The sequence below is a fragment of the Coloeus monedula genome, assembly GCF_965178545.1.
Source record: "Coloeus monedula genome assembly, contig: HAP1_SCAFFOLD_166, whole genome shotgun sequence".
NCBI lineage: Eukaryota > Metazoa > Chordata > Aves > Passeriformes > Corvidae > Coloeus > Coloeus monedula.
Window position 1 is genome coordinate 245,372 of NW_028120748.1, and position 19,764 is coordinate 265,135.

General features: G+C 53.0%; 1 protein-coding gene across 1 annotated transcript; it reads right to left on the reverse strand.

Annotated features, from left to right (window-relative positions):
- Positions 1-5,725: 5,725 nt before the first annotated feature.
- On the reverse strand, positions 5,726-6,694 carry LOC309585721 (olfactory receptor 14J1-like; the record flags this gene model as incomplete). Its single annotated transcript, XM_082303616.1, has 1 exon — positions 5,726-6,694. One exon carries the CDS (start codon positions 6,692-6,694, stop codon positions 5,726-5,728), a length of 969 nt encoding a protein of 322 aa, XP_082159742.1.
- Positions 6,695-19,764: the final 13,070 nt, after the last annotated feature.

Consider the following 19,764-nt stretch of genomic DNA (forward strand, 5'->3'; position numbering starts at 1 on the left):
CCATCCTCTCCGAGTGAGAAAAGCACTCGAGATGGTGAACAAAGAGATGGGGCAGTTTCCTGATGCCTGAGAAGGATGTTCTTAAGATAAACAAAATTGCCCAATCAAAATTTATAAAGAAATGACATTTATTATGTGACCGAAATATCGGTTTTAAAAGCCACGATGGAGAAAAGCAGCTCCGAGCCCGGGGTCGGAGCTGGGTGAACACGCATAGATCTGATCTCTGTCGCACCAGACCTCCCAAGTTCACGGATGCTGCTTTGGTTGGTCCCTTCTTATACATTTTTTGGGCAGAGTCCGAATTAATTCTATTCTTCTCGTCATTTTAGCATATTCATGAAGTTTTCTTGTCCCGGAGTTGGGCTGCACAAAGCCTTTCCTGGATCCCAGGAATTGTCCATCCTGGGTGATGAGTGGGCCATTTCTGCTGATGAATGGGCCATCTCTGCTTCCTGGAACAGTTATTTTTAGTTCCCGGGATGTCCGATTCCTTATCAGATGAGATGTAGATATCAGAAGGTGGCAATCAAGTCGTTATGGTGCAAATGTCCCGGTGATAAGATCTAACCCCACCTGGGTGGAATCCTCACTTATTGTGAGAGAACTTCTTTTAGTGTTGTGAAATTTTTCTCTCAGCCAGGCTGCTGAAGGGATTTTGAAACTTGGTCTCTGTAGGGTCTGATTACACTCCAATTTTATACATAATAGCATGAATTACATACCTTATTTATAACGTTCTCAACTCAGTGGCACAAAGTCTGCTTTTGTTCAGACAGGAATGAAGAGGAAAAATGGCAGAAATTCATAACAGGGACGATGAGGAGAAACATTGGGCTGTGCACACATTCAGTCCAAGCAACATCAATGCCAGGTGTGGTTTAAAATTCACGTTTGTGCTTTATTAAAGCCACGCACTGTATTTATGGCTCTCAGTGAATTCTGTATCCAAAAGGGACACGTTAGCTGATTCAAAATTAGTTGGATTTCTTTCCTTCTCCTGTAGCAGTGCCAGTAGGAGAGGTAACAAAGGCAGTTCCCTGGCCTTCAGACATTGCACAGAAGTGGGATCCATAGATACAAACTCAGGCAGCCAAACTGCAGGTATTTCATTCAGGGCCTAAGACATGAAGCTAGGCTTCTTTTAATAAATCACAGACAGGGATGAGCTCCTGACATTAATATTGCACTCCTCCCTCTTTCTGCTGAGACAGTCTGGCCAACACGAATATCCCTAATACAGATGCAGGGCTCTGGTATAACAGCCACCCCAAAAAGCCATAGTTCCAGCTACCTTTCCTTTCTTTGCATCATACCAGGAGGAATCAAAAGGAATGAAACCTATTTCATTTATTATTACAGGTGAGAACCCCTCTAAGTACATAGGAAGAGAAGTTGTATTTTGTAACCTTGTTCTCCATCTAGAAGTAAAACAGGGGCTGGTGTGAGGCAACGAGGGCAACAGAGAAAATGCTGAAAAGAAACGGAGGAATGTGAAGCCAAATTTTCAAGCATTCCAGGCAATCACACCACTCAGGGACAGTCTACAGCTCAGCAAATCACATGCTGGAATGCAGTGGAGTATGGAGTAGGGCAATAGGGAACTGCTGAACAAAATAGGTGCTACAGCCTCTTGTGCTCAGGCTCTTAGCCCAAAGTATGTTTTAGCTCCAACTGAATGGCATTCTGAACCAGAAGAGCACTGACCTTTTGATTTTGGCAGTTCACAGTTCTCAGACAGCAGAACGTCTGTGGCTCCTCTCATCATTATTTTTGCTGTTTTCACTACTGGCCATCAAGTTTCCTGCAGTAGCCATCCATGAACCCCGGATCACTACTACATTAATAACACAGAACATGGCTCTCAGAGTGCATTAGTGAGGTACCAAGAGAAAACCCAAATGATGATCCTACTCACTGAAAAGGTAACAGACAAAAAAAATGAAAGTGTGAAAATACTTTTTAAAAGATGGCTGAAATTAGGCAAATTCTTAAAATTAAGTAAATGTCTGAAATGAAATTTAAGCAAATTTAACTGTTGCAAAGTATTCTGAATACACATACAGTACAATATACTAGAGTCCAGAATTAGAAAAACTTCTGGTCATGGAAATATGGGGTAAGGGATATGTTTATTTGGAACAATGAGTTCAGCAGAGGTCTCTTTGCTACAAATATCTTGAATTTAATTCTTCTGCCTTGATACAATCTCCTGAGAAAATAAAAAAATAAAATAAAAATCCTACAGGAAAAACTTGTGTTGGATGCAATCTCTTCACTCATACCTGATACAAAAGTCTAATTTATTCTCTTGATTTATTGTCTTAAGGAGAATGAATTAATTATTCTTCCACTCAGAAGTCTATGGCATCAATCCTTGAGTTGAATCAGAGAAAATTCAATCTCTCATGAGTTCCCACTCCATTTACTTTTCTTGTAAGTGTTCTGTTTTGTTGAAGTGAAAGCTCCTCTGGACTCAGGCCCAGAGGGAAGCCAAAGCACAGGGGTTGAATTAAAACCTTTGGACAAGCTGAGATACATGAAGTCACACCAAAGTGAAATAGAAATACAGATTTTTTAACCTTTAGTAGAAATATATGCTAAGTGCCTTAAACATTGAAAAGCTGCAGCAGAGACCTTAAACACAGTTCTTACTGCAGCAGGGTTACCTTTTCACAGAATTCTTTACTTTAGACAAAATATGGATAGAATGACACTGTTCACATTTTTTAGATGGAGCATTCACGTAAACAATAAGAGCTGATAGAAACTGCATCCACAAATCTGTGTAATACCTGTGTAACACTGGTGTGAGGCTTACGACTGTTAGAATTAGACCAGGATAGGTTAAGAAAAGGAAAACTGGAATCGTGTGTTAATCTTATTGGTCAATTAACAAATCTAATCCATAATTCTGCAAGAAAAAATATAGAGTCTAGAGCATATAGAGCATATAGAACATATAGAGCATATAGAGCATATAGAAGAAGAAGAAGAAGCTGTTTTTGCCTGTTGTTGCTGTTGCTGCTTGCCTTTATCATGTAACCCCCTTTGAACTCTGCCTTCAAGAAAGCTGTGAGACTATGAAATACAGAACTCAGCAGAACAGCAGCCTCCTCTGCTCTCTCACCCTGGTCCGGGAAGGAAGGGTACCCCGTCCAAAGCTCAACAGCGCAGAGCCCCAAGGCTGCTGTGGGCAGCAGGGCCCAGGGGCCGTTCCCACCCGCAGCGCTCCTGTCCTGGGCTGGGCCTGCACAGGGGCTGGGGCACCATGGCTGGGGCAGCGGGGCACAGAGGGGCCACGGAGCCGCTGCCGGGGCTGACAGCAAGGCCAGGGACACACAGGGAATTTCTGGGCATTGCCTGCGCTGGGCAGGGCTGAGTGTGGGGAAGGCAGAGCTCAGCTGGCCTCGGTGGCTGCAGGAAAAGCCGAGAGCCCGAAGAGCCCCCGTGGCTGTGCTGGAGAGCAAGGCTGGAGGAGGGAAATGCGGGGCTGCTGCGGGATGGGGAGGGGGATTGAATTCCAGCAGGCACCGACGGGGGGCTGAGAGACTCAAGGGCTCCTTGGCCTGAGCCTGTCCTGGAAAAGTCTCTCAGCCCTCTGTGCCCATGAAGGGCTCCAAGGAGGAGTAGAGCTCATCTTGGCAGGACCCTCATGGAATCCCTGAGGGACAAATGCCAGTGCCTGCCCAGCCTTCCCAACGTCCCTGACACCAGAGGCCTTTTCCACATCCCTCGGTTCCAGGTCAGTGCCCAGAACACAGCACAGCCTGTCCAGGTCCTGGGGGCGATTCCCAAGGGAGGCAGCTGTGATTTCTCCCCACAGACCCACCACTCCGGTGTCTCTCTGTGCAGCCCTTGGCTGTCCTGAGCACTTTCCCTGGAGCCTCCCTGCCCTGGACGTTTGTCTGCATGCAGTTCTCAGCACAGCCCAGCAAAGAATTCAGGTGCTGTGAAAAGCGAGGTTCACTCTCCTGTTAGAATTTAAAGAGTTTAATATAAAGACAATAAGAGACACGTAAAATAAAGCAAAGGGATAACGGCCGGGTGCCTTGGCGCTCTGCCAAGAGCACACCTGATGCCCGAGGTGAGTCTCTTTTATACCATTTTTACTGTCTGTTCTCTATTCATATTAAAACTTTTCCAGGAATTGATCTGCATGGCCACTCCTTGGGTCCGCCTTTTTAGAGCATGCGTAGTCTTCTGCCTTGTGGTTTTATTTCTTTTGATTCTTGGGGTTGGGCCCGCTAGGTAAGAGTCGATGGTGGGGTGGATCTCTTAATTCTCCAGACAGTCAGGGCTGATTGCAGCTTTGGGCCTCTTTGCCCCCCGGGCAGAGCGGTGATAGCAGCTCTCGGACCCTCCTGGCTGCCCGTTCTCCGGGCGGAGCAGCCTTTGGGCCCTTTTGTTCTCTGGACAAAGTGTTGATTAGCAGCTCCTTGGGCCTCATCCTCTGCTCCCTTGGAGGTTATCTTACTTGCTCACACTTGCTAACATTCTTGCTAAAACGAGAGAAAACTACATCCACACAGCAAAAAGCATTTCTAACATTATATAATATCTACTTTAATACTTTGCGAGAAGCCAATACTATAATATATGTTTATAACAGGTGCTTTCCCAGAGGACATTACTCTGGGAGTGAAGTGGCCTCAGGGCACAGTTTGTGCCCCTGGAATTGTGCCAGCCCCGAGTGCTGCTGATGGTGTTTGTGCTCACTCGGGTTCATCTCCCCACACCCACTCAATGCACTGCTGAAGGCTCCTCAGGACACAGCAAACACGGACTGCTGGCCTGGTCACTTGGTGTCCCTCCGTGCAGGGACAACCAACCTCCTGCAGGGGAGGGCAGAGGCCAGTGCTGGGATTGCTGGTGGCAGGGGCTGGTGTGGGACACTTGCCCTGGGCACCTTCCCAGGCTGTGCCCGGAACAAAGGCACAGCCCAGGCCCTGCTCTGCTGCTCCCTCAGGTCCATCCCAGGAGCTCTGGCAGTGCCAGGACACTGCTGCCTGCCCCCCCTGCACACTCCCCCCTGCCCCTGGGCACTGGGGTTTGCTTTGCCAGGGCATTCCTGGGGCACATTCCTGGCAGCAGCTCTGGAGGAGAGCGAAGCCTTCCTGCCCTGGCCCCAGGAGATGCCCTTTGCTGATGGAGCTGCTGTGCTGGAGCCCGGCTGTGTCCCAGCAGTGCCCGTGGCCTGTCCCTGCCTGTGCTCACAGCACGGACACGCAGCAGGACAGTGACCGAGCTGCCCGAGCACTCCGGCCTTGCACCCTCAGAAGGGCTGGGAAAGGGAGTGTGGAGCTGGGAAGAGCAGAGGTGGGAAGAGGCTGGGCCATTGTCCCTGGCCGTGCTGCTGTGCTGGGAGTCTCTTCCCTCCAGCTCTGCCCACAGGCACTGCCCCTGCAGAGCCAGAGAAGGGCTGAGGAACAAACCTTGGACACAAAGGTCAGGGCAGCCCCTTGTTTTGATTCAAATGCACAGGGAAGAAGCCTCCTGAAAGTCTTTGTGTTTCAAAAGAAAGGTAGATGTTCATGCAGAAATGCAAGGAGTAGTACTACAGTACTTTATAAAAAGCAGAATAACACCAGAAAAAGAATAAGAAAAAGCACCAATGAAAATATGGACAAAGAGGAAAAAGAGGCCAAGATTGTAAAGAGTTACATTCTGAAGGTTCTGGAGCAGAAAAGAGAGAGTTTATTGCTTCTGAGAAGCATCCCAGTCATCATTTTCCTCGCATGGCAGAAGGAAATAGAAAGATTTTAACTTGTGAAAAGTATCCAGTCCTCACTTTCCTCAGGGCATCCCTGAGCTCCTGGTTCCTCAGGCTGTAGATGAGGGGGTTCAGGGCTGGAGGCACCACCGAGTACAGAACTGACAGGGCCACATCCAGGGATGGGAGGAGATGGAGGGGGGGCTTCAGGTGGGCAAACATAACAGTGCTGAGGAACAGAGAGAGCACGGCCAGGTGAGGGAGGCACGTGGAAAAGGCTTTGTGCCGGCCCTGCTCAGAGGGGATCCTCAGCACAGCCCTGAAGATCTGCACATAGGAGAAAACAATGAACACAAAACAGCCAAACACCAAACAGGCACTGACAGTGATGAGCCCAAGTTCCCTGAGGTGGCAGTGTGAGCAGGAGAGCTTGAGGATGTGTGGGATTTCACAGAAGAACTGGCCCAGGGCATTGCCCTGGCCCAGGGGCAGGGAAAATGTATTGGCCATGTGCAGGAGAGCGTAGAGAAAGGCACTGGCCCAGGCAGCTGCTGCCATGTGGGCACAAGCTCTGCTGCCCAGGAGGGTCCCGTAGTGCAGGGCTTTGCAGATGGACACGTAGCGCTCGTAGCACATGATGGTGAGGAGGAAATCCTCTGCTGAGAGGAAGAAGAGAAAGAAAAACACGTGAGCAGCACATGCTGAGTAGGAGATGTGGCTGGTGCCCCAGAGGGAATTGTGCATGGCCTTGGGGACAGTGGTGCAGATGGAGCCCAGGTCGGTGAGGGCCAGGCTGAGCAGGAAAAAGAACATGGGGCTGTGCAGGTGCTGGCTGCAGGCTCCGGCGCTGATGATGAGGCCGCTGCCCAGGAGGGCAGCCAGGGAGATGCCCAGGAAGAGGCAGAAGTGCAGGAGCTGCAGCTGCCGCGTGTCTGCCAATGCCAGCAGGAGGAAGGGGCTGATGGAGCTGCTGTTGCACATTTTGAGCCTCTGGCCATGGAGTGCTGTTGAAGGAGGAGACAGTGAGGAGTCAGGGGAGACTTTGCTGAGCAATGTCCAAGCCCTTTCTCCTGGCCCTGCCCCCCAGTTTTCCTTTTCTCAGAGCCCTTCCCTCAGCCCCGTGCCTGGAGCTCTGCTGGGATCTGGCCCCATTGCTGTGACGAGCAGGGGCTGTGCCCATGGACAGCGAGGAGTCAGCTCTGCTCTGCTTCAGCGGGGACATGGGAATGGGGACAGGGGCCGGTCCTGGGGCTGGACTCCATCAGCCCAAAGTGCTCCTGAGGCAGAGGAGCTGGGCAGCATCTCCTGTGCCAGGGCTAAGGAACGGTGACGGCCAAAGGCACTTTGAGAGGGTTTCCTGCTGTGCCCAGGGAGAGCAGAGAGAGCTGTGCAAGGCAAGAGCATTGGCTGTAACTCAGAGAAGGGTGAGGGGAGCTGCTCTGTCGCTCCATCTGTCCCCAGCTGCCCCTCCTGAGATCGAGGGCAGTCACTGTGTTCCCCTGAAAATCAGCCTGGCACAGCTGAGAGCAGAGGGACCCACAGCAGAGCAAAGTGGCTCAGCCTTTCTCAGAGTCTCAGCCCCACTGCTGGCCAAGGACACTCCCGGCCCCAGTGTCCCCTGGAAGGCAGCTCACAGCTGGGATGGCATCCCGAGGGCACAGCGAGGGTCCTGTCCATGGCCCTGCTGGAGGAGAGCCGGCTCATTGCCAGCCTCCCAGCCCGGCGTGCCCAGAGCTCCCGGGGCACAGGGAGCTGGGACACCCCATTGCTGTGCTCAGCCTGCACAGGAGGAGCCCCAGGGCTGGGCCTGAGCCTGCAGCTGGAGCTGCCATTCCCAGAGAGCCCCTGAGCAGCGCCAGGAGCAGCTGAGCAGGGCAAGGAGAGAGAGCCGGGCCCTGAGGAAAAGCCTTTCCCTGCGCAGCGCTGCCCAGCCCCTCCCGGGCAGCACCAGGGCAGGACAGTCGCCCTCAGGCCCCGGGCAGCAGGAACGGGCCCGCGGCCGCAGAGATGCCCTTCATCTCTGGTGCTGCTCTGCCGGCCCAGGAGGGCACCGAGGGCCCCGAGCCCCCGGGCTGAGGGCCCCGAGCCCCCGGGCTGAGGGCTGTGCTGGCTGCGAGGGGACACCGGGGCTGCGCTGCTCAGCGCGGTGTCTGCACTGCAGGGCAGGCCCGGCAGCTGCCACAGCTCCCCTCAGCAGGGCTGCCCTCAGCGCTGCCTCCCTCCCTCCCTGCCCACGGCTCTGCTGCTGGAGCTGTCCCAGCCGGGAGCTGCTCCTGCGGCCCGGGCTCCGTCCCTGCCGCTGCTGCCGGAGCCCAGCCCAGCCCCTGGGCCAGCCCTGCCCGGCAGCCGCTCGGGGCTGCGGGGATTAAAGAGCAGCTCCCCCGGGCCTGGGCACCATGGAAAGGTGATGCTGGCTGGATCTGGAGGCCGCGGAGGTGCAGGCACTTGCTGAGGCTCCCAGGAATCCTCAGTGGGATGGTTTAAGAGCCTCAGCCCCTGCTCCACCTGCACAGCTGAGTTTCCATTCCCACCAAGCTGAGCCTGGGAAAAGTGGGAGCACAAACTGAGGAAAGCAGAGACTCAAGCAGGAATCTCCTGCCCTGAATGTGCTCATGAAAATCCCCTCAGGAATGAGCTGGGCATGAGCTGGAGCTCTGAGCAGCCCTGGCCCCCACAGCAGCCTCTCCACAGCAGCAGGACCTGCCCTGCAGGAGTCACTCCTTGCAGCCACAGCTCCCCTGCACCGCCCATGGGGAGCTGCCAGGCAGGCTGAGAGCTGCCCCTGGCAGGTGGCAGATGCCCTGGCCTGGCAAAGAGCCCTCAGGGCTGCAGGAGCTGCTCTGCAGGACAGCCCTGGGCACCCCTGGCTGCTGCCCACCTTCACAGCCTGCAGCCGGCCCTGGCAGCAGGAGCCGTCCTGCCCTGTCCCTCTGACGGTGCCCAGGGCAGCCCCGCTCTGCAGCACATCCTCCCCCAAGGCAGGAACGGCAGCAGAGCCATCCTCACAGCCATGGCAGCCGTGCCATGGGCCAGCTCTAGAGGATCCCTGCAGTCAGAGACTCACTGTGTCCCACGCTGGGAAGGTTTCTCCAGGAATGAGTTCAGAGCTGCCCTCCCAGCTGCTTTAGCCAGCTCTCTGCTCACTCCTCCCAGGTACCTGCAAGCAGTGCCCTCAGCCCTGCTGGGCTGGCAGAGGAGCTGCTCCTCAGCAGAGCTGCCTCTTTGAAGCTCTCCTTGGTTGCCAGGAGCTTGAGAGTTCCCTCTGTGCCAGGAGCCCAGCCCAGCTCAGCAGCACAGCAGCAGCACAAGGATTTTAATGACCCTCTCGGGGCTTTGGTGTTGTTCATATCAGACTCAGTCCCTCAGAGTGTCTTCAAAAAACTTCCCAAGAACTCAAAGTCAGATTCAAAGTCCAAAGTTTCTTTAACTTTTAATGGGTCCCAGTGAGGGACACGACTCACGTGAAAGTGTCCCCAGGTTCCAGTGAGAGCAGAACTCTGGAGGCAGCGATGGCAGGGGGGGACAAGCAAGGGAAAGGTGTCTCTGGTGCTGAGCAAAGCTGGCTGTGTTCCATGAGTGCAAAGGGCCAAGGCCTGAGCCCCAGCCCCTGGCAAGGCAGATCCTGTCCCTCCCTCAGTGCTCAGGGCTCTTGCCGGGGCACTGGGATGTGGGGATGGGCAGTGCCCAGGGCAGCACCATGGGGCGGCCCCTGCCAGGCTGCTGGGCAGGGACAAGGAGGCCCTGAGGCCCCAGGGCTGCAGGGGTCACTTGTCCCCTCCTGGCCTCAGGGCCAGGGCCAGCAGCCGTGGCCAAAGGGCTGCACAAGTTGGCTCTGTCAGGGCCTTGCAGCTGCTGCCCATCCCTCTGCCCTCTGCAGCCCAGGCTGTCCCACGGTGTCCCTGCCCTGTGCCTCTGTCCCTGCAGGCTGTCCTCATCCCCCCGGCTGCCCCACCTGGCTGGCCCCTTCCTTTGCTGGCAGCTCTGCGTCCTGCCTGCCTCTGCCTGGGCACACAAAGCCTTGGGCTGCTCCAGACTCCTTCTGGGGGACGTGTTGCACCCCAGCCCTGCCTGGGAGGGAAATTCCTTTCTCCTGGTGTCCACTCTGGGCCTCCCCATCTGCCCTGTCACAAAGGCCCCTTGGTTCTTTGGGGCCAGCAGTGCCACAGTGGCCCCTTGGTTCCATGGAACGCCACAGGGTCACAATGGTCCCCTTGGTGCCACCAGCCCTGCAGGGTCACAACGGCCCCTGGGTTCCACGAGGCCACGCAGGGTCACAGTGGTCTCCAGAGGAAGGGCAGCCCCGAGCCCCAGGGTTTCAGGGGCAGATGAGACACAGCCACCAGAGGCCAAGGCCAGCCACATCTGTCTGTCCTGGCAGGTTTGTCTGGGAGCAGCCCTTGGATATTGGGAATTTGGGAGGTGGAATCCCAATTTTGGCCATGGGCACCTTGTTGAGAAGGATGGGTTTATTCCACATGAAAGAAAAGCACAAAGTCCAAGAGTTTTGGAAGAAGATGAGAGGTGGCCACCATGGGCGAGGGCAGCCAGATCTGTCTCTCATGGCAGCTTTTGTCTGGGAGCAATCCTTGGATAGACAGAATTTGGGAGGTAGAATCTCAGTTTTGGCCATGGGAGCCTGGATGGGAAGGACAGTTCTCTTCTTTAGGAAGGAAAGCACGGAGCCCCAGGAGCCCCAGGGCTCCTGAGGCAGCCCCTGCTGCCCCGGGAGGGAATTTGGGGAGGGGGCAGAGGGGGTGCGCAGCCCCCGCCGGGGGATGACCCCGGCCCAGCGCCCTTCGTTCAGCACCGAGCTGGGCTTGGGGCCGCAGGAGGAAGAGGCCGATGGGAAGCAGATCCTGCAGGGGGGACAGGGCTTGGGCTCAGGGCAAGGTCCTGCCCTGCACACCTGGCTCAGGTGTGAGCCTGCCCCGGGAAGGGAGCGGGACATTGCCATCCCCACGGATCAGGGCTGGGAGCAGCGCTGGGAGCACGGACATGGAAATCCTGGGAGCCACTGGGACCGCCCTGGGGGGTGAATGATCCCCCCCAGCACCTTTCCAGGCCACCCTGCGAGCTGAGAAATGCTCGCTGGGCCTCGGCCTTGGCCAAGAGCCCCCGGGCTCAGCTGCTCTGAGCTCAGGCGCTGCCGGCTCCCGCAGCCCGCCCAGGGCCGCCCTGCCCGTGCCGGGGCTGTGCTGGAATTCTCTGCTGCTGCTGGGCCACTCGGGGGCTCTGGCCCAGCAGGAAAGGTGACCCTGAGCCAGGAGCTTTCCTTGGCCGCAGCAAAGCCTCGGCACGGAAAGACCTTCCCAGCGCTGTGCCCTGGGCCGGGAGGGATTGTGCCACCAGAGCTGTCCCTCCATTTCTTCTGCCAGGCAGCTTTAGCACATGAAAAGTGGAGAAGCCAGAGCTGCCTCTCAGCTTTCCGCAGTCCTGCAGAGCAATCCTGTGTGGGAAGCAGCCTGGGAACAGGGTTGAGGTGCCAGGGCAGGGGAATTGAGAGCCCTTTCCTCCGCCGTGGGCCCAGGCTCTGGCCCTTGCCCTTTGCAATGGCCCTGCAGCTGCCAGAGGGGCCTTTTTGGCTCAGTTGAGAGCAGTCCTGCTGCAAGGCTGTCCTCGAGCTACTTGGGCTGCACATGTGCCCAGGGAATGCTCATTGCTTGCAGTCTCAGGCGCTGTGGGTGTGCAGGTGTAACTACTGCAGGAGGGAACAGCTCTGCTGGGGGCAGTTCTCTTTTTCTTGGTGGTTTTTCTGTTGAATGAACGTTCCCTGCCAGCTCTGGGCAGAGCTCTGTAGCTGTATGTGCCACTTGTGTGTGGCACTGTGGCTCAGGAGGTGGCCAAGGGGAGCTTGGCCGAGGTGTGGGCAGAGGAATGGCCATCAGGCCAGGCTGGGGGGTCAGCGGCCGGTCAGTTGCGTTGCGTGGCCGCGGCTCTGGAGGCTTGTGTGGGAGCGTGTGCAGGGCTGGAAGGCTGGGGCTGCCGCCGCTGTGTCCCAGAGCCGGGAAGGCCGGGGCTGGCCCGGCCCTGGCCCAGCCCCGCCAGCTCTGGCAGCTGCCGGCGGGGACACAAAGGGCAGCTCCGAGCTGCGGCCGCTGCGCTGCGGCCGCACAAAGGCAGCGCCCGCAGAGCTCCAGGGCAAGGTCCTGGCCCTGGCTCGGGGCTGGGCCGGGGCCAGCGGCAGAAAATCAACTTGCAGCTTGGGCCCCGCAGCAGGGAGGAGCAGCAATTGCTGGCTGAGAGAGACTCTTGCCAAGGGCCTGCGGGGCCGGGCCCCAGGGAACGGCTTCCCGCTGCCCGAGGGCAGGCTGAGATGGGATGTGGGGCAGCAATGGTTCCCTGGCAGGGCGCTCAGGGCCTGGCCCAGGCTGGCCCCAGAAGCTGCGGCTGCCCCCGCATCCCTGCAAGTGTCCCAGGCCGGCTCGGCCATTGGGGCTTCCTGCCCAGGAGGGCTGGGCTGGGCTGGGCTGGGGCTGCTGAGGGCGGGATGGGCTCTGCCTGAGACAGCTGAAGGCTGCGCATGATGAGGCCGGGGGGACCCCGTTCCTCAGTGGGTTCTGGGGTATCCCACATTCCTGAAGGGATCTCAGGGTATGTCCCGTTCGTGAGGCAATTTTGGGGTCCCCCCAATGCTTTGGGAGGGGTTTTGAGAGGGGGGCTCTGGTACTTGGAAGGGGGACCTATTGTCCGGGATGCGGGGAGCCCATTTTGGGAAGGATGCTGCTGTTTCTGGCAATGTTGAGAGGTTCTGAATGGCCGGTGGGGCCCTGGCTCTCATTTTGGGACTTGAGGTGAGCCCATGGGCACAGCAAAGCCTGAGGAGAGGTTCCAAGCTCCCATTTGGGATGGAGGGATTGAGCGGGTGCCTGCAATCAACTCAAAGCCAGCCCCAGTGTGTCGATGGCAGCCCCAAATGGCTCGATCCGTCGGCCCCAAGGCCCGGCTGTGGGGAGTCAGGAAGCACAGAAGGGGAATTGGTGTCCAGGAGGGGTGGGATGGGATGGGATGGGATGGGATGGGATGGGATGGGATGGGATGGGATGGGATGGGATGGGGGTGGCATCGTGGGGGTTGGATGAAGTTTAGGAGGGATGGGGTGGTTTGAGCACTTGGAGTGGGGGACTCAAGGGAGGGAAACAGGAGCTGCTTTTGGGGAGGCTCCTGGTGCTTTTTCGCAGTTTTGGGGCCTCTAAGTGGCTTCTGGGAGGTTGCAGTGAATTTTGGGAAGGTGCTGTAAACCCCCCGCAATTTGGGGGCCTGAAGTGAAGTCCCCACATTTTGGGAGGGTGAGGGGATCCCAATTGGGAGGGGGTCCTGCTGCTTTGCACCCCTTCAGTGGGGTGAGAATTGAGGAAGGAATTCGGAAGGAAGGAATTCGGAATTCGGAATTCGGAAGGAAGGAAGGAAGGAATTCGGAAGGAAGGAAGGAATTTGGAAGGAAGGAATTCGGAAGGAAGGAATTCAGAAGGAAGGAAGGAAGGAAGGAATTCGGAAGGAAGGAAGGAATTCGGAAGGAAGGAAGGAAGGAAGGAAGGAAGGAAGGAAGGAAGGAAGGAAGGAAGGAAGGAAGGAAGGAAGGAAGGAAGGAAGGAAGGAAGGAAGGAAGGAAGGAAGGAAGGAAGGAAGGAAGGATGGAAGGAAGGAATTTGGAAGGAAGGTAGTAAGGAAGAAGGAAGGGAAGGAAGAAAAGTAAAATCGAAGAAAGAAAAGAAGAAAGAAGGAAAGAGAGGAACAAGAAATAATAAAAAAGAAAAAAAAGAAAGAAAAAAATTAAAAATGAAGGAAGGAAGCAAGAAAGAGATAATAAAAATGAAAAAAAGAAAAGAAGAAGATCAAAAGACATATAAAAAAGAAAATGAAAGTGATTAAAAAAGAAAAGAAAAAGAAAGAAAGCAAGACTAAATAACATGAAACTAACAAGGAAAAAATATTAAAAAAGAAAGAAAAATCATTAAAAAATGTAGGAAGCAAGCAAGCAAAAAGATAATAAAAATGAAAGAAAGGAAGAAAAGAGGAAAGAAAGAAAGTGAAAGAAAAGAAAAATTAACAAGAAAATGAAAAAAGTGAAGAAAATAGAAAAGAAGAAAGAAACAAAGAAATAAACAAAGAAAGCAAGAGTACATAACCTGAAGGCAACAGGAAAATAAAAGAAAAAGAAAAAAAAGAAGAAAGAAAGAAGCAAGGAAGAAAGAAAAAAAGAACAGAAAGACACAAGAAAAAAACAAAAGAAGAACAGAAAGAAAGCCAAAAGAGAAAGAAGGAAGACACAAAGCAACAAAAAAAATTTAAAAGAAAGAAAAAAAGATAAAAGAGTGAAGAATGAAGAAAGTAAGCTAAAAGAAATGAACACGAAAATTTAAAAAGCAAAGGAAAGTAAAAGATAAAGGAAAGACTCAATAATGTGAGACCAGGAAGAAAAATGAAAAAAAAAGAAATGAAGAAGAAAGCAGCAAGAAACAATTAAAGAACCAAGAGAAATATTGAAAAATGAAGAAAGAAAGAAAAAAGCAAAAAGGTAATAAAAATGAAAGAAGGAAAGGAAGAAAAAAAGAAAGACTGAAAACATGAAACCAGCAAGAAGATAAATGTTAAGAAAAGTCAAAAAAAGAAGAAAGAAAGAAACAAGGAAGAAAGAAAATGACAGAAAGAAAGACATGAGAAAAAATAAAAGTACAAGAGAACCAAAGAAAGCAGAAGAAGAAAGAAAGATGAAAAACAGAAAGCAACAAAGACAAGAAAAAGAAAAAAGGTAAAAAAATGAAGGAAAGAAAAAAGAAGGAAAGAAAACGAAAAGAAATCAACCAGAAAATTTTAAAAGTGAAGAAAAAGAGAAGAAGAAAGAAAGACTAAGTAATGTGAAACAAAAAAACTTTAAAAAAAAAAGAGGAAAGAACCAAAAAAGAAAGAGAAAAAGAAAAAAAAGAAAGACACAAGAAAAAATAAAAGAAAGAAGAAAGCAACAAAAAAAATAGGAAAAAGAAAGAAAAAAGAGGAAAGAATGAAGAAAGAAAGCAAGCTAAAAGAAATCCAGGAGAAAATGAAACCCTTGTGCCACTGCGGGACCTTGTGCAGCCAAGGAGAGCATTGTGAGAGTGCGGGGCCATGGAACCAAGGGACCATTGGGACCTTGTGGGGCCTCCTGGACTCAAGGGACCATTGCCACACTGTGGGGCCTCATGGAATGAAGGGTCCATGGTGCCACTGCAGAGCCAAGGACACCATGGTTACACTGCGGGGCCATGGAACCAAGGCACCATTGGGACACCCCGTGGCCTCATCCTCTGGAATTCCAACACATCTGAGGGATGGCAGCACCTGCAGGCAGCACGGAAGGATTCTGGGGAGAGCCTTTGATCCCTGCTCCAAAGGAAATCAGAGAAAGAGCTCTCGTCAGATCAAGGCACCTTTTCCTTTTCCTTTTCCTTTTCCTTTTCCTTTTCCTTTTCCTTTTCCTTTTCCTTTCCCTTTCCCTTTCCCTTTTCCTTTCCCATTTCCTTTCCCTTTCCTGGTGTAAACTGTTGACCTGCCTGTAAGGTGCAGCAAAAGCTTTGCAGGGTTTGGTTCAAGGTCCCCAAGGTGGGAAGAGGGAAGTGTTCGAGTCCCTTCTAAGAGAAGGCTTGGAGTCTTTGTGCCATGACTGCCTGGGATGCATGGAACAAGTGTGTTCTGGCAGACTCTGGGACCTCGAGAGCAATCCCATGCAGGAGCCAGCACTGGCCCTGCACCCTGGTGGGAGCAGCGTGGTGCGGATGGGAAACGGGCAGCTGGGTGTGCAGTGGCAACCTCGAGCCAGGTCCTAGAAGGCCAGGCTTTAGCTTTGAACAGAGCAGCACAAAAAGCAGAATGAATGACCTTGCCTAGAAATCCCTGAAGGACAAAGGGTGACCATATGGACTGATTTGAACTCTGGGTTTGCAATAATACACGCCCAGGGAGCCACATGGAAGGAAAGGGCACAGAGGTCTCCAGTGAGCACAAAAAGAAATCAGTCCCCTACTGCAGAGTGTGCCAAAGCCAAAAGAAGTGGCCCTGGTGCCCTTGTAAAGCCCATGGGTTTGGAGACTCCCCAGGTAATCCAGGGAATCCATTGGCTGACCAAACAGCTCAAGAGGGGGCTGCAAAAGCTCTCCTTGCACTAATACCTAGCAAAAACTGGAATGTTCTGCAACACAAACCAGATTCCAGTGATCAGGACAGGCAGTCAGCCCCAGCAGCAGCAGCAGCTACGGAAAATCCCAGCAGGTGATTGGTAACCCCGTGTGGGCAGGTAATTGTAGCTCCACAATTAATGTAGAACGGAACTAAAACATCAGGAACCACATGAGGAGATGGAGAATCTGGTGGCCAGTTTACAAAGGCATCTAGTAAGCACCAAAATGGCAAAAAATGATAGATCAGTTGTTGAGAAAGATGGGATTGGTTTTGAAGGAAGAAGGCTGCCTCCAGGGCTCGTTAAATGGGAATCACCAGGTGATTTTGGCCAACTGATTTTGCAGAAGTGCCCAGGCAGAAGGGGCACTGGCACATTTTGGTATTGGTGGATCCTTTTTCTGGAATGGCCAGAAGCTTTCCCATGTGGCACCAAGAAGACAAGGGAAGGCTCAGAAGCTTTGCAGAAATGAATATTTAATAGCACTGGGACTAACTCTTGTAAGCCTTAAAAGGTGCATGGTTCTCAACAGATCATTGGGGCTGGACTCGCCTGTGCATCCTTTCCAACCAGGAGATGCGGTGTGCATCAGAACCTGGAATTCTGGAACAATCCAGCCAAAGTGGAAGGGACCATCTCAAGTCCTCCTGGTAACCTACCCTGCACTCAAGGTAGAAGGAATCCAACTTGGGGTTCATCACATGTAGGTAAAACCAGCGAGCACACATTAAACACAGCAGAAACAAGACTGACTGACACCGTGGAGTTTGGGGTTTTACATAAATCCTATTGTTTTAGGTATTGAATATGATTTTCTAAGGGGATACTATTTATTGGATCTGGATGAAGATGATCAATCATTGTGTATCTATAATAATAATAGAAACGATGTTCCTGACTTCTGGGAAGGGAAATGCGGTTTTCAAAGTCACTGCAAGATGTTGGCAGATGACAGAATGTAACCCCTGTAACAGCTTGTTTGCCAACACCAACCTCTGCAGAAAATCCAGTGCCATGGGGAGCTTCAGTCAGCAATTTGACAAAAATCTGGGAACACGTGTGGGAAGGAAATAGCACCCAGGGCACCTGGACAGGGATGGAAGGAGAATATTCCTTACCATGGGCACATCAGAACAATAGTGCTGAGAATTGTAACATCTCCAAAGCGGATCTGGAAATTACCTCAGGAAATATTGATCAGCTGACAGATTGCACTGATACCCCCTGGGGCTGTCAAATTCCAGCAGTCTGGAATGGCCCTCAGACAGGACACTGGGAATGTTTCCAGCCAGTTCAGGTGTGTCTGGGCTGGGCAGGGAGCCCAGGCCTCCCACAGGACCCCTTAGAGGTGGGTATAAAATATCCAGATTTAACAAGGTCAAGGCCAAAGGATCCCAGGACCAAGGAAAAGTGGGATTGCCCTGGGACAGACACTTGAGCTGTTTGGAATGCTGAGGTCCAGCGGCTCCTGGCTGTGGCCCAGGCTCTGAGGCTGGGCTGTGTTTGTAGAAATGATTCTGCCTTTCTCAGGGACACGTGGGCTGAGCCAACAAACAAGGAGCCTTGGAGAGGCACAGAGTGTCAGCAGGACACGGTCAGATCCTTAGGAGCCCCAGGATGGGTGGGAAGGGATGGAATTTGGAGCACACGTTTGCCCCTGGGAGAATCAGGAGCACCATGGACACTGGGGGTATGAACGTTCCGTCCCTCGTGCAAGGAGTCACCACTGGGAACCCGACTGTGGGGAAAGGTTAAAGGGGATGGAACTGGGAAACATCCCAGTGCGGGAACTCCAGCGGGATGGATTTTAGAATCCATCTCTGCTCCGCAAAGATCTGCCTTTAGGAACAGACCAGCCCCACACCATTGGGCTCTGCCAATGGAAACTTCAGTGAATGCAGCTCCTTTGGGGTTTGCTGAAATAAAGGAACAATTGCCAGCCCCAGCTAAAATGACCTTCCAGAGCAGATTGGCTTTAGCCCCATTGCTGCTACATGGACAGGGAGTGTGTGGATTCTTGAACTGAAACAGCAACACTTGTTGTGTGCACATTCCAAATGTGATGCTGGATTGGATGATCAGGTAGAGAGGATAAAATCAGTTGCTGCATCCAGCAGGGAATTAAGGGGAGGGTTAGACTGTAACTGTTTGGATAAAATATTTAGAGGACTTGGATTTTCCCTGACTGATGGCTGGTGTCACTTTTGCAAAGTCTAACTGGGATCATGGCACTACTTGTGCTTATGACACTTGCTTTGAGCTGTGTAAAGAACAGGGCTGTGAAAGCAGCTGAGGAACTCGTGGGATGTGAGTAAAGGAGCAGAGTGAGGCTTCTGAAGGCTTGAAGGGAAGAGAAGCTTCACAGCCCTCCAAGGGGGGGAAATTTGCCAGATGAAAAACCGTTTGCACCTGGTGGGTTCATACAATGCTTCTTCTCCAAAAGCCACTGGCCATGGACCCGCCCAAGGCTGATTCTGTGGGCAGCAACCAGCCCAGGTGTGCCAACTTTCACCAGTTCACCGGGCAGTCAGGGCTGGCTTTGGGGTCAGCGACCACCAGGGACCCCCAAGGAGACCCCCAGGGCAGAAGAAGGGATGTGCAAAGGGGTGGGGGAAATCTGCAATGATTTTGGGGCAATGATGATCGTGTGTGTGTTTCTGGTGGGACAATCTGGGAATGTGTCTGTGAAGCACAGTCTGCAAACAGGAACATTCCTGAACTCGGCACCCACGGCTTTGGGAGGGGCTCTCCCCTCGTGCATCCGGCCCAATAAAGAATGCTGCTGCTTCGTGCTGCGCTGGTGCTGAGGAGGTTTTGTTTCACTGAAGTTTTGGGAACACCTCTGTGCCTGTGTCACAGACCCCCAGAGCAGCTGTGATGTCAGAAAGGGGCTGTGTGACATCACAGAGTTGGCTGCGACATCACAGAGTGGGTTGTGACATCACAGGGTGGCTGTATGACATCATAGAGTCTACTGTGACATCAAGGAGCACCTTTGTGACATCACAGAGTGGTTCTGTGGCATCACAGAGTGGTGCTGTGGCATCACAGATTGGTCTATGACATCACAGGGCAGAGGTCAGATATCATCTAGCAGACTGACATCACAGAGAACTTGTGACATCACAAAGCAGGTTGTGACATCACAGGGTGCTGGTGTGACATCACAGAGTGGTCGCGTGACATCCCAGAACAGGCTGTGACATCACAGGGTGGCTGTATGACATCATAGAGTCAGCTGTGACATCACAGAGCAGCTGTGTGATATCACAGAGAGGACTGTGACATCACAGGTGGTGTGACATCACAGAGTGGCTATGACATCACAGGGTTGCTATGTGACATCATAGAGTGAGCTGTGACATCGCAGATAAGGCTGTGATATCACTGGGCAGAGGTCTGACATCATAGAGGAGACTATGAAATCACTGAGTGGTTGAGAATGTCCAACACCAAAGCTTCGAGCCAACAACAGCTCCTGGAGGGGATTCTGCCCCCTCTGCCTGTCCTGGGAGCCCAAGGGCAACGCCCCGGGCACAACAGCCCAGAGTGCTGGAGCACAGTGTCCCTGCGCCAGGCCGTGTTCCCTGGCTGTCCCCTGTCCCTCGGCTGTCCCCTGTCCCTCGGCTCTCTGGGGCCGGGGGTGGCAGCAGCCCTTGGGGAGAACAACCCTGAGCCCCAGCTGGGCCAGTTCCCCCAGTTCCACCCAGAGTGGGGCCCAGGTCACTCCCAGCATGGGCCCTGGGGCTCCCAGTCACCCCCAGTACGATCCCAGTCACTTTCAGTTACACTCAGTATGATCCCAGTCACTCCCAGGATGATCCCACTATGATCCCACCATGGTCCCAGGTGTTCCCATTCACCCGTCTGTGCCCCCCAGATTTCTTCTGCAGCCCCCCCG